The sequence below is a fragment of the Polypterus senegalus genome, chromosome 7 (genome assembly GCF_016835505.1).
Source record: "Polypterus senegalus isolate Bchr_013 chromosome 7, ASM1683550v1, whole genome shotgun sequence".
In the NCBI taxonomy this organism is placed as follows: domain Eukaryota; kingdom Metazoa; phylum Chordata; class Cladistia; order Polypteriformes; family Polypteridae; genus Polypterus; species Polypterus senegalus.
Window position 1 is genome coordinate 60660926 of NC_053160.1, and position 18101 is coordinate 60679026.

The 18101-nt window shown below is 34.3% G+C and overlaps 1 protein-coding gene across 4 annotated transcripts in view; it reads right to left on the minus strand.

Annotated features, from left to right (window-relative positions):
- Positions 1–18101, minus strand: part of ndufaf2 (NADH:ubiquinone oxidoreductase complex assembly factor 2) — a 140506-nt gene that overhangs the window by 42234 nt on the left and 80171 nt on the right. For all 4 annotated transcript variants that reach the window (XR_005634319.1, XM_039758710.1, XM_039758709.1 and 1 more), the window contains 2 exons: positions 16945–17034; positions 12079–12119 (listed from right to left, as the gene is read on the minus strand). Coding sequence is in view for 3 of the 4 variants with exons in the window: in XM_039758710.1 (XP_039614644.1) it covers positions 12079–12119; positions 16945–17034 (131 nt within the window). In the remaining variant the exon portion in view is untranslated. The remainder of the gene's footprint in view (positions 1–12078; positions 12120–16944; positions 17035–18101) is intronic.

An 18101-nucleotide genomic window follows, 5' to 3' on the forward strand; every position in this document is an offset into this window, starting at 1 on the left:
CCTTAGAAATTACAAAAATATAAACATATAATCCGTCCTGGGGAGCACCTAATTGCATGTCATGTTCTAACACACACATAGACTTGGAGCTTATTCAAGTCACGGTAAAGAGTTTTGATCCTCACAACATGCCTTTCAGACTATTGAGAAAACCAATGCACCCATGAAAACTGACTAAAACTTAAATTTGTTTTTCTTTTCTTGTAGCTATTTCTTTGACATCATGTAAAGCAATTAGAGCTACATCCCATATTTGAAATTGTGCTATAGAAATAAATGTTGTTGCATGCAAATACAGGAACATTCCAATAACATCTCAGACCTGCAAAAGCAATAGCTCAGCCAGACTGTCAATACTAGCAGACAGCAACATGATTTTTTATGCCATGATGCTCATATCCTACATTTACTATACTGTTTTAAATTTTATGTACCAAATAATTTTTTTGGACTGTAGGATGATGCAGAATGAGAAAATTCTTCAAACAATCATTTTCTATAGCCTACTTAAAATAATTCAGTAAGTAAAAATGCTAAAGATCTTGAGAATAAAATTGAGCAGGTAAAATAAGAAATCAAATTACAAGACTCAAAATACTGAAGGTTACCAGCTCTCTTAGCAGAAACTCACTTTTGTTGCTGGATAGATATATTATTCTAAAACAGAAAGGCTTTTCTATTTATTATCTTTCTTAGCATACAGTCAGTAGTTCCTAAAAATGGTGCCTGATCTATAAAAAACTCTTATCTTTAAACATTTAACCTTTAATAAATGATACCCTAAATCATTACACTATTTTTGCAAAATAAGAACATCAAAAACTGCATAGTATGCTTATTGCAACATAATCATTTATTGTACTATGTAAACAGTTTTTGTATTTTACAAAATTACACCACTGTGTGCAACAACATTTTTCAACTTAAAGAATTAACTTTGTCGTTGCCAGCCTTTAAGAAAACATCTGACAACATTAATTTACAAGCAGAATTAGTACATAGAGTCTGAGGTTATGTCACTAAGCCAGAAGGTGATGGTAAGAATTTTATTTGGCATGTATAATTTAATGGTTTAAGCTGAAATTAATTATAATTTTGTGAGTCGGTCACAGCTTGCTAATAGCTGTCCTATTGGTCAAGTTTTCTCCCTTAAGTCCTGGTATAATACAACCTAAATTAATACCATAAATGTAAATGTATATGAGATGGATAACTCAAGAGTTTTATTATTGAATAAATTTAGATGATACACTACACAATTTATTCCCTGCTTAAAATTTCTAGTTCAAGAATTTCCAATGTTCTTGTAAATTATGTGACATATACAAAGATTAGTTATGTTGTGCTGTACAAATCACCATTAACATTAAATTACACATCACAAAGAAATTAGAGAAGCTGGTCCTGTTTTTACTGAGACTTCTAGTTACTGAACACCTGGATCCCCTTCGAATTGCCCGTCTGGCATATACTGTATAGGTGTTGATGAGACTTTTGAGCTGTATGCTTCACAGAGTCCACCTCCACTTAAGTAAAGTAAAGTATGTTTATTTTTTATTGTGTCTTCTATTTTTCTATTCATTTTGTAAAGCACTTTGAGCTACATTTTTTTATATGAATATGTGCTATATAAATAAATCTTGATTGATTGATTGAAACAATTAAGGTCATCTAGTGGAGGTCTCCGATGAATCCCTAATAAAACTTAAAAAGCAACAAAATGTGAAAATTGTTTAAATGTCTGTATGTAGCACAAAGTATCAAACATCATAAGATATAAAAAGGTGGCATAAGACAAGTAAGAACCCAACAAAACAGAAAACACAGTCTAAATGTTAAACATTAATGTTTTAAAGCGTGCTTCAGAAAAATATTCTTTGAGGTTCCCTGCAAAAAAGGTGTTGCAGATCCTGGGAAGAAATCATTATTAGTTCTTTAAAACGTTAGATGGCAACAGGTGAACCTAACAAGGGACCAGTGATTTATTTCTTGCAATAATGCAGGGCAGGAAGCCACATGTACATTATATATTTCAACTCTATAAAATAAAATGAGGGGTTAAGAGATGTAGTGGCACCAGGAACCACTAAAGGCCAACTTACAGAGTGACCTCAGATTCCTGGAATTTGTGGGTGGCAAATAAATGGCTCTTTTCAGTCAGTGTGTGGATTTACCATCACACGGAGGGTGTTACAATAAAGAACTTGCATAGTGCTTCACATTATCTCTTTAGAAAATAACTGCTAACCACTAAGAATATAAATGAAAATTTATTTTTTCTGTGGTTACTATATATAACTAACATTGTCTTCTCAATAGCAAATAATTTATTTACTTTATTTTCTGAAACCATTTTATTTTACACTGCAGTGATATTGACAAGGGATATACAGGAAAATACTACTATAATTAAGTGGAAACACTCCTCCAGGCAGAAACCAACTCTAGACATAATGCAGCTCACTGATTCATCTAGCCTGCAGTTGTGCTTGAAAGTTTGTGAACCCTTTAGAATTTTCTATATTTCTGCATAAATATGACCTAAAACATCATCAGATTTTCACTCAAGTCCTAAAAGTAGATAAAGAGAAACCAGTTAAACAAATGAGACAAGAATATTACACTTAGTCATTTGTTTAAGGATCTGTGCCACTATCTGGAGTCCTCATTACTGCCAAAAGAGATCCTACTCTGCTGAGCCCTTAACTCTTTGAGGACTGAATATTTTTTGCAAGCAACTCACTTTTCTGAAAAGCACACAAAGCAAAGGTTTCACATGTAAATCAACGTAAAACGTCTGTTGCTATGGCTGCTGTCGCTGCCTGTTCAGATACTCAGGTGGCTGTGTAGGGGCAGCTCGATGGCCGGTAGGAATATGCGGTGGGCTGGCCGCCTGGCCTGTCTTGTTGTGGCAGTGGGACACAATCTGGTTTGTACCTCTTGTCATCGTAAGAGACAAATAAAGAACAAAAAATAAAGAAATTGAGGAAAAGAAAACGTGCCCTGAACCTTGACCTAGAACTGGACACTAAGGTTACTTGTTTTTTTTTAATTAATTTATATATTAGGTTCTTCCAGAACCAAATTAATAACATGCATACTATTAAATTCTCAAACCCATATAATCCTATTAATGATCATGAAGTGACATGGAGCTTATCTTGACATAATAAGGTAGGAACCAGCACAAAAATAAAAAAATGAAAAGAAATAAACAATGTTTTAGAAGTAAAAAAAAAAAAAAAAATCCTTGCCTGTTAAGTCTTTAAAAAGTCCAGTCATGAAAAGAACATTTTCATTATTAGTGAAAACAACTTGAAGCCAGAATATTTAATGCAATGCATTTTTTCAAAATGGAAAGATTTTTTTAACACATTCAGATAAAGTGATGACAAAACTATTAAAACTTCTGGACTAAATTATTTTGACAAAATTGTTATACTTGTTTTATTGATTGATTTCCTTTTGTATAATCATGTTAGATGTAATATTTAAAGTACAGGGTGGGCCATTTATATGGATACACCTTAATAAAATGGGAATGGTTGGTGATATTAACTTCCTGTTTGTGGCACATTAGTATATGTGAGGGGGCAAACTTTTCAAGATGGGTGGTGACCATGGTGGCCATTTGGAAGTCGGACATTTTGGATCTAACTTTTGTTTTTTCAATAGGAAAAGGGGTCATGTGACACATCAAACTTATTGGGAATTTCACAAGAAAAACAATGGTGTGCTTGGTTTTAACGTAACTTTATTCTTTCATGAGTTATTTACAAGTTTCTGACCACTTATAAAATGTGTTCAATGTGCTGCCCATTGTGTTGGATTGTCAATGCAACCCTCTTCTCCCACTCTTCACACACTGATAGCAACACCGCAGGAGAAATGCTAGCACAGGCTTCCAGTATCCGTAGTTTCAGGTGCTGCACATCTCGTATCTTCACAGCATAGACAATTGCCTTCAGATGACCCCAAAGATAAAAGTCTAAGGGGGTCAGATCGGGAGACCTTGGGGGCCATTCAACTGGCCCACGACGACCAATCCACTTTCCAGGAAACTGTTCATCTAGGAATGCTCGGACCTGACACCCATAATGTGGTGGTGCACCATCTTGCTGGAAAAACTCAGGGAACGTGCCAGCTTCAGTGCATAAAGAGGGAAACACATCATCATGTAGCAATTTCGCATATCCAGTGGCCTTGAGGTTTCCATTGATGAAGAATGGCCCCACTATCTTTGTACCCCATATACCACACCATACCATCAATTTTTTGTTCCAACAGTCTTGGAGGGATCTATCCAATGTGGGTTAGTGTCAGACCAATAGCGGTGGTTTTGTTTGTTAACTTCACCATTCACATAAAAGTTTGCCTCATCACTGAACAAAATCTTCTGCGTAAACTGAGGGTCCTGTTCCAATTTTTGTTTTGCCCATTCTGCAAATTCAGTGCGCCGATCTGGGTCATCCTCGTTGAGATGCTGCAGTAGCTGGAGTTTGTAAGGGTGCCATTTGTGAGTAGCTAATATCCGCCGAAGGGATGTTCGACTAATGCCACTCTCCAGTGACATGCGGCGAGTGCTACGCTGTGGGCTCTTGCTGAATGAAGCTAGGACAGCCACTGATGTTTCTTCATTAGTGACAGTTTTCATGCGTCCACATTTTGGCAAATCCAACACTGAACCAGTTTCACGAAACTTAGCAAGCAGTTTGCTAACTGTAGCATGGGAGATGGGTGGTCTCGTAGGGTGTCTTGCATTGAAATCTGCTGCAATGACCCGGTTACTGCGTTCACCAGACATCAACACAATTTCTATCCGCTCCTCACTTGTTAACTTCTGAGACATGTCAATGGCTGTAAACAAAGAGAAACTTGTAAATAACTCATGAAAGAATAAAGTTACGTTAAAACCAAGCACACCATTGTTTTTCTTGTGAAATTCCCAATAAGTTTGATGTGTCACATGACCCTCTTCCTATTGAAAAAACAAAAAGTTGGATCCAAAATGGCCGACTTCCAAATGGCCACCATGGTCACCACCCATCTTGAAAAGTTTCCCCCCTCACATATACTAATGTGCCACAAACAGGAAGTTAATACCACCAACCATTCCCATTTTATTAAGGTGTATCCATATAAATGTCCCACCCTGTAGAATAAAAGTATGAATTAAATATTCAATATTTTTTATTACAACATAGTACTGTACTAGGGTGTTGTACCATGTTAGCCATTATGAATGTAGTGGCTAACTAAAAAGATTACAATATGCAAGCTTTCAAGGCAACTCAGGCCCCTTCTTCAGGCAAGATGTAAAGATTACATCTTGCCTGAAGAAAGGGTCGGAGTTGCCTCAAAAGCTTGCATATTGTAATCTTTTTAGTTAGCCAATAAAAGGTGTAATTTTGCTTGACTTCTTATTATAACATATAAATTTGAATTTCTGCCACGTCTGCTTCAGTAGAGTTCTAAAGCAGTATATATCTGGGCACAGACATCAGCAACAGCAGCACACCATCTGCTGTGCTTAACTGCTCACTGCAAGATTATTGTGACTTCTTAATAACATGTGTAGATGGAGCCTTGACATTGGCCAGCTAAGCAAGGCAGGATGTCTGATAAGTGCACATCACTGAAACAGAAAAGGTGGCATGAAGTGGAAAGGACAGAAAACAGACCAACCATTGTTATGCCACCAGTCAAACTAAGAAGTAACAAACTGAATTTAGCCACTGGTCTTCACTAAAAGAGAGGAAAAAAAAAACACAATGTCACTGTCACAATGTTATGAAGTACCTGGAATTGAAAAGCTATCAAATTACATCTCCGAAAAGACAACGCATGTAACCACACTGTCTTCTATTTCTAACTGCTTTGTGCAGAATCTTAAACAGATATTTACACAAACCTGTTTTTGATTATGGACTAAAATCAAAAATAGTGAAAAGAATGCCAAAATTAAAAGGTGCCAGAAGCTGACCAAACAAGACCAGATTCACAAAGGACTTCTACTTTTTAAAGTTAGCCATTGTGATAAAGGCGCTATATCGCACCTGACCCGGCACAGACTGACCCAGAGGCACGTGTAAAATCTAACAGACTTTATTTTTCTTCAGCTGGAGGGCACGTCTTCCCCGTACTAACTCCAGCCACAACACAGTCCCAAAAGCACTTAGTTTGGTTAAAGCACAACTCTCCACCTTGGCACCACCACTCCTCCCAGGCAACCTCGTCCTCTTCCTTCCAATTCTGGCTTCTGAATGGTGGATGCTGGCTCTTTTTATAACCCACCTGGAAGTGTTCCAGGTGCTTGATCAGCTGTTGCTAATTGCACTTCCGGGTGGGGCTGTAGAGGTGTCCAGGTTGGCTCCGGGACCCATTCAGCACCCCCTGGCAGCCACCCCAGATCCCCACAGGATTGGGGAGAACTCCATCTCCCATGAAACCCTGCAGGAAACTGAGGCACCATCGTCAACCAGGGAGGCTGCCACCAAGTGTCCCAGGGGAGGTACTGAGGAGCCTATAGCTGCTTCCCGGAATATAAGTAGAAGGGATGTCCCAGCCGAGCATGGGACCCGGTCACCCGCCACACCATACAGTAATTGTCATTCATATTTATTGGCAATAATAGAGTACATGTTACCAATCTGACTGACATTTTGTTTTTCATATAATACTTAAAAGTTTATTTGCAGTTGTCTTTAAGTGGGAATTTTATAAATGCAAGTTCCTGACATGAATATGGAAATGGCTGTCCAAGATGGTAACAAGTATAAGAGAGCATAATACATGTATGTAAAGGGTTAAATCATTTTTGTGATTTGTATCTTTGTCTGTTTAAAGTCATACACCTCCAAATGAACTGCTGCTTAAAGTTTACATGTAAAAGCAGCAAAGACATGGTTGGATATAGAGACCCTACAAAAACATGAAGTGCAAGTAATGCGTGTTATTTTTATTAAATACTCACGTATCAATTAATAACTCTACCTACTTGTAAAAGATTTTACACACAATCCAGTTCATCTTTAAACAGGCCATTCATCTGCAACCAAATGAGGCATCCAGGACTAAGGAACTAAATTGCAAAATTAAAGGATATTTATCTATATTATTGTTAGAACCAATATCAACATTAGGTAACATTAAAATAAATTTGTTAATCCTACTGAATGATGTGATATTAGTCAGTCAGTCATTAACCAACCTGCTATATCCTAACACAGGGTCAAGGGGGTCTGCTGGAACCATCCCAGCCAACACAGGGCACAGGCAGGAACAAATCCCTGGGCAGGGTGCCAACCCACCACAGAGCACACGTGCACACACACACCCACATACCAAGCACACACTAGGAACAATTTAGGATTACCGATGCACCTAACCTGCATGTCTGTAGAAGGAAACCGGAGCACCCAGAGGAAATCCACGCAGACACGGGGAGAACATGCAAACTCCATGCAGGAAGGACCCGAGAAGCGAACCCAGGTCTCCATACTGCGAGCTAGCAGCGCTACCACTGAGCCACCGTGGCACCCATTAAAAAATGTAATATTTACAAATTGATGATTAAATGTGATATTAAAACTTTCTAGAAAGAAAAATAAACCTATAAAAAATAAAAATAAATACATTTTCTAACAATACAGAGCCTGTTCTTAATCAATTTAAATATTTGTTTTATTATTATTGCTAAGTTTACTGGGGTATTATTCACACTTGTATAGAGAACAGTGAAATTCTTAATAGCATTAATATTTCTACATTTTTGTGTTAATTTTAAGATATTATAATCTATAACTAAGTAAAGTTTTCCCAATATAAACCAAATTTGATAATCTTTCATTCTTTTCCTGTAGTGAAACTACAACAGGTTTTGTAGCTTACATAAATTATTTTATTTTGCAGTTTAAATATATTAAATAATCATTTCTATATCAAAAAGAAAATTATTATTTACAACAAATTAATAAAATGCCAAAACCTTGGTGCAATAAAAATGGCTTAATCCAATTCAGAGTCACTAGAGGCTGAAGCCTATTTTGGCAGTTCTGGACTGAAGGCAGGAAACAGCTCAATCCACTGCAAGACTGTTGTATAAAATATTTATGAATAGATGAGGAAAATAATGCTGTTTGCATCTGTCCATCTTACTATTTAAAAAAACTCACTTTGTATAGACATTACTGTTATATCAATAACAATTACTAAACATTCATATAAATATGCAAATTTCATTACGGCATAATGTCTGTGAATAACTCAGGTTGTGTTCATTAAATTTACAGGTAAATAAGGATCATATATACTGTAGGTTCTTCTGTTTGCAAATCAGAAACCTTTATGAACCAGATATGTCACATTATTTTTCAATCCTTCACCATCAGGAATAATATTCAGGAACTGAAAGTATTGTACAGTGTACAGTCTACAGTAGTGGCAGCCATTTACTACAGTTTACAACATGAGCTGCATCTTTTCGAGGTCTCACCATTACCTGCTAAACCAGTCACTAAATTTCATGTTTTCCAAGTTGTGACACCCACATCCATTTATTTAGAAAATTTGTGGATTCACATTTGTAATATGTTTTACACAAAAGTCAAACTGTTAAAAGTTAATAAGAAAGTTGAAATTAATTTTTGGTGCTCCTGAAATGAGAGGTGGTCCTATGGTATGAAAATTTAGAAAGGGAATGTGGCATATGTGACTCTGAAGCTTTAACATTTTGGTTTGAAGTATAGCATGATTATACATATGAAAGAAATGGTGGTTATTAAGGAGTATGAGCTTTTGTACTTTTGCTAACAAGTGGAATGGCATCCTTCAGCATCCTTTCTGAAATCAAGTCCTGGATGTGATGCTCTACATCAGAGATTTCTTTTTGAAATGTCAGTTCATTTATTCAAAATTTTGAGTTGTTGTCAGAGGTCTGCCTTTTCCCCAGATGGCTGATCTGTCTACAATGGTGCATTATGCCTGTATTGACAACTCCCCTCTATGTCTTAGTGTCATCCAAGATGAAAAGTCTTTTAAATCAGTAAACAAAGTAACATACACTTCTTAAAGTTAAAATAAAATAAAATGTTATAAAATATGTCATTCTTATGGAGAATGTGCATTAGGGTACATTATGGTTACATATAGCAAAAACATTCACTAAAATTTGTATTTAATAAAATCAAAATATAAAATCACAAAAATGTACTCCTTTTTTGTTCACCTGACTAATATTGCTTTTCCTTAAAGAAATATGAGTGTTCTTCCTGTTGCTCAGATATACATTAATGTGTAAAAACATTAGTATTTTCCTAAATCTTTATCTTTAATTCAGTTTTTTCTTGTATTTATCTTTACTATGAGCTGACTCTGATATCTGTTTTAAAATCAGGTTTTGATTTACATAGGAAGTTTACGGTCTGTTGATATTTGTACATTCGTTCATTAAAAATATCTTCCTACATTACTAATTATTTTTTTTAAGGACCAGAGTCCATTTAGTGAAGATATCTAAGATATGCCTACATATACATTTATATACACATATACAAGGTTAATTTTAAAATTAATGTAAACTAGTAGTTTAAACAAAAAAACAATTTTACACTGTTATTATCATGGATGTTTATGGAATTTTCACCTCTCTAAACTAATTGTTTTACTTTCCTACTGGATTTTGAACATATTATTTTATAGTAATGATTATAAAATTCATACTGAAAGTTCTGCTTTCAATTTTAGTCATTTTTTACTGTTTATCTTCTGTATCTACCTGTTCCTGCTTCTACCTCCAAGGTTCCTCTTGTTCTATTTTTTGCCATTTGTTTAAAGGTTACTTGGAAATTCCTCACAGTTTCAAGATAAAAATTGTAAAGAATCTGTACCTGGAGCTGAGCTAATAGTCTCATTCATCCCCATAAATTGTCCCTTAAGTTTACCTTACTATAAGTCCATTATATTCCCCATGATGGTTTAAAACTTTTCTTAAATCTTTGAAACTCTAGGTTTCTTATTTCTTGTTAAAAATAAGCACCACATGTTACAGATAAAAAAACTTATTTATTGTTTATTAGATCTTCAGCATAACGTAACTTTCTTTGTGTTTATTTAAACTTGCCTAGTTATTAAATAGGCAAAAATGTTTACACTTGATTTAAGATCTAATACCCAAAAAGGGAAAGTCAGAGAAAGGAGTTAATCCTTACTCAAAACAAACTCATATAATAAACATTTCAAAACAAAAAGCAGAAATCTACACTTTGCAAATCAAGAAAGTTTTAAATCAAGAGTTTTGAAGTCTGAGGAATTATTTAAATATTGCAGTAAAGGAAATGGAGATAATACAAGTTAATACTGTATTATTTGAGAGATGACAGGAAGAGAGCCTTTGGGTAATATAATATTCTTTTAAAATGTAAACCAAGGTAAATAAATATATGTGACAAATTCTTAATTATAAATTGCCCTGCTGTATTTTGAACAAAAAAATAAAGGAAGTTCAAGTGTTTAAAAACAAAAGAAAAAACTAAAGAAAACATCAAAACTAAGGAAAAATAGATCATATTTTCCTAGTGCTTTTGTGGGTGGTTATACCTAGGAATATCTAAAATTATGCCAAATCTTTTACTTGAACATGGATATGAAATGAAGATGTACTTACACAATAAAATGTCTAAAGGGCTAAATAAGAAGGTAGACAGAAACTATACTAGGCATACAGGCAATAAAATTTGGTAAAGCTAATCAATCTACCAATTTTCCCAGATGCTACTAAGTTTAAATGTTATAATTTATTACAAAAAGCTCTGATTTCATATCAAGTGATTAAAACAAATTCCACGTTTTTACTTATTGGGCTGTAGACGTTTGAAACAATGGTTTCAGCCATTCAGGTATTAAGCACATTTGCTGTGAAAGAATGAATTGGCTGAGATTTTTGTCCAATTAAGTAATAGATATGCAATCAAAATGTGTTGATTCAATGTACTTTATAAAACAAGTAAACTATTATTCCAAGCAGGGGTATCTTCTGAAAATCAAAATAGCTCTTCATAATTTTATTGTGTATTAAAAATAATGGATATACCTTACACTGCATTTTACAGATGTATGCATAAAGTTTTCAGTTTGGAGGTGACAACATGGGAGAAGAAGATATTCAGACAAAATGGACTGCTGAATTTTTGCCTACTAGCCACCAAAAAAAGATGACTACTGAAATTCAGTTAGGCTATCCCCTACTGTGGTCGGGGTTTGCAAAAAATCACTTGCTTATATGTATTATTACACTGCATACTTCAACGGATCATTTGGTAATCATAGGTAAAAGCTGCGAGGCATTTTTAAAGCTGCCTTGTAAGAATCATTACTTCTGAAGTACTAATCGGGTTTATTTGATTAACTAATTTATGCTGGTAATATATTAGAGATACTTCTACTCTAACTGATCATCATGTTAAGTATAGACTTAAGATGGTTACCACTGGGAAAATGTTCTGATAAACCTAGTTTAATGCAGATAATTTTTAGTGACCATGGTTATTTCTTTATTTTTTGCTGTTCAGGCAGTTGCCCTTCTAGTGAAATTCACATTTTATGAACCAAGTCAACTTAGAATTTTAAATTCCTTCTGAAATTACAATCTTTAAAAATGTTCTTTGAATTTTTGGTTTTAGTGTGCCCCTCAGAACTCTAACCACTCTTGAGGATTAGAATGCAAATGGGATATCCAGAGAATACATCCCCCCTTAAACTATAAAACACATCCACTTTACAGTGACCTGTTATCAAAAACCAGTCAATTTAAAGCAACATTATCATCTCATAGAAATTATTTTAAGTCAGAAAAAACTTGTTATCTAGATATTGATCTGTCACTAATTTCAGGTGTTTGGAATATTTTCTCAAATTTTTCTTCATATTCACATTCTCTGCTGAAGCATTTAAACATCTGTAGAAGTGTGGGATGTAGGCAAACAATGTGTAATCCTGAGGCTTTGCATATGCTGCAGTTTCCTTTATTTTACTCTCTTTCATGACTTCAAAATATTACAAAGATACCAATTAAAAACAGACCTCAAGAGTGGGTGGATCCTTTCTTCTTCCACGAATCCAGGCTGAAAAAAAAGCAAAAAAGGTGCTTTATTTCATAATCAAAATTTTCCAGGCCAGTACACTTTATCACATATTTCAAGAAACTGGGAAAATATTAACAAGAGAAAAAATAAAAAGCCAAAGCTGTAACAGTGGAAAATACAACATCATTTATTCAATGCTTTCAAGCAGTTTTATGGAAGTTTAAAATTTTACCTTTAAGACAAATGGTTAATAGAGTAGTGATGGCCAGAAAAAAAATACATTAATTTTCATGTATACCCTATAATGCATTTAAAAAACCTGACTCTTTCTATAACAATTTATCTTAATGTATCAATCGTAGCTATGAATTATTTGTAAAGAAGGAAGAAAGACAATGATCACTATTTAACTATCAAGCTACAGGACATGGCAAAGTTTTAAAATTCTTCTTCCAGTATCTGATTATTTTTATATAACAGTATTTGATACAATCAATCACAATGTTTATTTTACAGAATGGAGATCACCCTGAGAACATCTGGTACCGAAATCAAGGAGTTAATCTTTTAACTTAAAGTCAAAGTCAAGAGTTTCAGTCTGTCATGGTATAAGCAGGGCACCATCCCTGGTTTTAATTTTTTAAAATTTTATTTATTTTGTTATTTTCTGTAAATTATTTTTATATTTTTACCAAATATAGTAGGTTTTTGGTAAATTTCGTTCTTTTGTATTTTATTTTTTCTGCATTTAGATTTCAGACTTTGTATTGTTCTCATTAAGATTGCTTCTATAAGGCAACATATTGTTCACTGTTAGATCACTTTTCATGTTTTGCTCTTACTTTGTTTTGATGAAAATGTATCTATTTGATTATTAAAGAACAACGTTTTTGTTATTTCGCCAAGGGATTTTTTGTAACGGTTCCTTTCTCCGTTGTGAGGTTTTAAGCTTTGGTCTCTTTTTGGATGTGTAAGATACAAACTGTGTTTCTTGAGTTTTGAGGGCCTGGTTTACTAAATGAGGCTTACCTGGGATTTAAAGTTGAGGCCTGTTTTTGTGAGAAATCCAAACCAGAAATCACAGCACAGTACTGTATTGGCAATTGCATGTCTAGCCTAGCAACAGTTATGCAGAGTTCCTCAAAGATCTAGGCTTGATCTTCTGCTTTTCTGTATCCATATTTTTGTTGGCCATATTAATTGTAACTTTGCATTTGTTATGTTTTTATGCAGATTTGACTAAATTAGAGATCTTTATTGTCCACATACACTGCAACAGCACAGTTAAATTCTTGTGCCACAGTTGCAGAAATGTACACTGTAAATAAATCCAATAAATTGAGTAGCAGAAGATAAATAAATGAACAGCATAAATACTGTAAATAAGATAAGAATTAAAAAAAGTAACATATGGTACAATTATGCATAAACCAGTAGATGGGAACAGTACAGTGCAGTGCAGTTAGGATTAGGTTTCTGGGAGTTCAGTGACCTTATGTTCTGGGGGAAGAAGCTGTTCCTAAAGTGGGTGGAGTGGATGATAAGGGTCTAGTTGGGCATCCCAGAAGGTACAAATGAAAAAGGAGGATGAGCTGAATGTCTTTCATCAGAGATGGTGAATTCAGTCCTTTGGAGGAGTTTGCGATCCTGGCAGGTCTGTTCACCAGATCTCCTGGCTTAGGAGTTGCCTTGGAAAAATGAAATGATGCATGGAGCACAACTACATGCTAAATTGTGCTTATGCCCACCATAAAAAGTCAATTCCTTTCTTTAATTCTAGGTGTCAATACATTTACACCTTCCTCATCTGTGAGAAGTGGTGGTGTTTTTGATATTTTAATTTCTTATTCAGCTCCTTACCATATGAAATATCGACTTGTTCCTATTCCTTTATGTCATTGTGAAGCTTGGCAATTATTTAATTTAAAACCGATTATACTGTATAATCCAGCTGTGAAACCACAAACCTTTTACTATCCTTGCCCTGGACTACATTATTAACCTGCATCAGTTTCATTTCAATCTGCCTTTTTTGGTCCACTACTACAAGTAATCTTGTTTTTTCACAACTAATTAGTGTACCTAGACTATAGAATGACTTCCCCAAAGATATTATATCTGCTGATTCCATTTACTCCATTAAAAAGAAGGCATTTAAAATACAGTAACATTCTTACCTTCTCTCTCAGTTCACTTTCCGACCAGGTCATTATGATATAGTTCCTACTGCATATATATTAAAATATATTTTAAAAAATACACAATGTGAGAGACTCAATGGGATGGAAGGAATATATACCAACAAAACGGTATCATATTAAATAGACTCTTATGATGCCTTCATAGACTTCAAGCAGATTTTCAAATGCCTATTACATAATTTCATGTACAGTGCCTATAAAAAGTATTCCTCCCCTTATAAGTTTTGACATTTTATTGTAATACAACACTGAATCACAGTGGATTTAATTTGGCTTTTATGACACTGATAACAGAAATACATATACAGTAGCTGCAAAATGGACTAAATTAATTACAATTATGTATAATAATAAAATGTGAAAACATCCAAGGGTTTAAATACTTTTCATAGGCATTGTATCACAGAATACTTTAGGTACCACTTGAGCCTCCCAAGAAGCATACACCTTTGGGTCACCTCTGTTCCCATAGTGATTCCTGCAACAATGAATAATGCAATAATAATAATAATGATGTCTGTCTAGTGGCCTTGGGGATTCATGCTCTCTTACAGTATAACCTCAGCAGGGGCCTCTTGGTGTGGCATCTTGACCAGGTAATAATATTGTATCTCATCTGGAATGTGTACTCCCAAGTTCTTCACTGTATTATACAAGCAAGCAACAGTTAACAACAACTTTCATTTTTATTTAGTTCTAGTATTAATAACTTATACTAATTGTAGATTTTGATCCACGTGTATACAGTTAACTTTAAAAGAAATACTAAAAGCAGATGGTTGTGTAAAAAAAGCAAGTATGCCATGGTTTGTCTATCTGTTGTGTTTTGAAAGACCCATTTCTATTGTTGCACTGAAAAGCTGCATCTACACTCTGTAGATCTCAAAAGTAATGCAGTATTTCAAGGTGTGAGAAAAAATAATTTAAATCTATCAAATAATTATCCTCAATCTTATCTACTATCCTACTAACAGTCTAGGGACAGCATTGTAATGTTCTGTTGAATTAGATTCTTTAGAAAAACAGTTTCCATTTTAGGCAGAGTAGCAACTTGTTTATTCAGATGCATGCTTGCTGGACTTGTATCTTTCTCCTCTACAGCTTTCCAATATGAGACTCGTCTTGTGTATGTTTGAAGATACCAGCATAAGAAAAAGATACAGTAACTAACAATTACTTTTCAAGCATCTTGGGATTTTGGCATTCTTTTATCACAGCTTATTTGCATTCTTATTAGTATGCATGAAATTTTCACTGAACTTTAATACCCTTACTGCTGTATAATACACTTTAATGAGCACAAAAGTGAACATAAAAATTAAAACACACATTAATCACTAAATGCTACAGTAAAGGGGAATTGTTATGGCATGAGCTTTCCAGTGAAACGCTTGAATGCTGCATGAAGCGTGTAATCTGTGAATCTCCACAGGCACTGAAAATGACTGATGTCCTCCTAGGAACTATGCTGACATGAGCAAGAGAACTAAATGAGAAATTCCATCAGCGTGTGCAGGAGCTGACCATAAGGAATTAAAATTATAGAAGGCTTGTCAACAGAGAACATCCTAGAGATCCAATACCCATAAATATTTATTTTACTCCTTATTCAAAATGAAGAAAATATGCCACACTTGCAGAATTTTCCGTCAGTGTATTATTTTAATTGAACCATAATGGTAAGAACCAAAAATAAAACACAATCAGTTACCATACAATTTTGCTTTCCACACTTTGTTAAATATAGATCAAGGACATTCCTATAGCAGCTTCTTTTATATTATAATATTTGGTGTACATTTTAAATCTGCATTGATAGACTCAACATGTAAAGCTTTCCAATTATTCATTCATCCATCCATTTCCTAAACCTATTTAATCAAATTTTAGAATAATAGAAAGTCAATAACAATAGGCACAAGGCAAGGGAAAATAAACCTATTTACCCATTACAGGACACACTCATGAACATATCAACATGAACAGCATTAATCCAAAGACACTATTTTAATTAACACACACACATTTTCATGTGGCAGGACAACTGGAATACTCAGAGAGAAAAGAATACAAAATCATGGAGGATAACAATAAAATTCAATTTTCCACCTGAACATTAGCTCTTTCTGTAAATAAGAAAGAAGTATGGCAGAAATTATCCAGTAAATTTTTGGATCAAAGGTATAACATACTATAATGGGTTTTAAATCAACAACAATAAAATTAGAAGGTGGCTGGATCCTGTGAAACCTTAATCAGATTCTTGTGAAGGGTGCCAAGGATTTTGTGAAAGCCCCCCTGTAAACATCTTTAGGTTGTAAGTGAAACTAGTGCAAGTGAGAAAGACATAACTTTTTGTGTTAATTTTGTAAGATTAATAGAGTGGCAATAAATTTGACCAGAATTGTATTTACTTTAAAGAATATTTGAAACTAAAAATAAGACTTTTAGATCAGGAATTGTATTTTTTGGTTTCCTTGTTTAAAACAGAAATAAAGACAGGAGATAAAATTCATCCCAGTGGTCTAGTACAGATGGGTTGAGATAAAACCAGTGTTTCATGCCAGTCCAGTCAAAAAGTGTTAATGCAAGCCACTTTCCATTTCTGACATTATGTTACACTCTCAGAAAATACTACTCAAGCTTTTAGACCTAAACATTACCATCCCATTCAGAGGGAATGCTTTCTCCTTGATATTCATATTCCTTGGGATTCACTGCCTCCAAGATTCTCTTTGCTCGAATGGTCTGCCCTGAAATAAAGAACAGGAAAATGTTTAAAACATAAACTCCATGCACTATTTATGACAATGCATTGCTTCTTTGACAGCATGTGGCTTATTACCCCAAGCCCTCAGGCCTACCTCATAAAATACTTCACTGTAATGTAAAAATCTGTTCCACACTGTATGTAAATACTCTGTTAAGCTTCTCTAAATTATGTATATTTTCTTGGCAATGCTAAAAAATTGAAATTATTAAAAATGTTTAAAACCAATTGTACATAAAAATTAAAAGGTAAGGAATTAACAGTAACTAGGTTTGGAATTTAAAAAATGCACCAAAATTATTTGCATACATAAAAATAAGGAAAAAAAAGCCCTGAAGGTAAAGTTTGCAAGCAATGAGGCAGTACTATATACTGTATTATGAATATGATAAGTGTCTGGAAAATGACTGTCTTGAACCACACAATTTATTTTAAAGTAATAAATGAATAAATTACAATTGTAAAATGTCTGCATCACAGAGGCCCAGTACTTAAAACATAATTGAGAGCAAAAAGATGTAACTTTAAAGTGATCCTGTTTGTGGATTCTAATGATGACTGGAATGAAGCAACTGAATACCATATCTGATTAGTAAACTTAGTAAATACATTAAGCAAGGGCAGGTGGTAAAGTTTGGATTATATCTGCCTTGTCTTTTTAAACAGGTCACTAGCTTAAACATCCATCCATCCATCCATTCATTATCCAACCCGCTATATCCTAACTACAGGGTAACGCTGGAGCCAATCCCAGCCAACACAGGGCGCAAGGCAGGAAACAAACCCCGGGCAGGGCGCCAGCCCACCGCAGACTAGCTTAAGAAGTACTAAAATATTTAAAACAAGAACACTCTTATCATTTCATGTCATTGACATTTAAATAAACTTTCTGTATATACACAACAAAAAATGAACTCTTAAAAGTTATTCATTCATTTTTCTGAACATACTTTTTTCATTAGAGGACTGTAATGAGCTGGATCCACCCATGATAGTTTTTGATGCAAGGCAAGAAAAAAAAACTTGGAAGGTAACTGCTGCATCACTTGA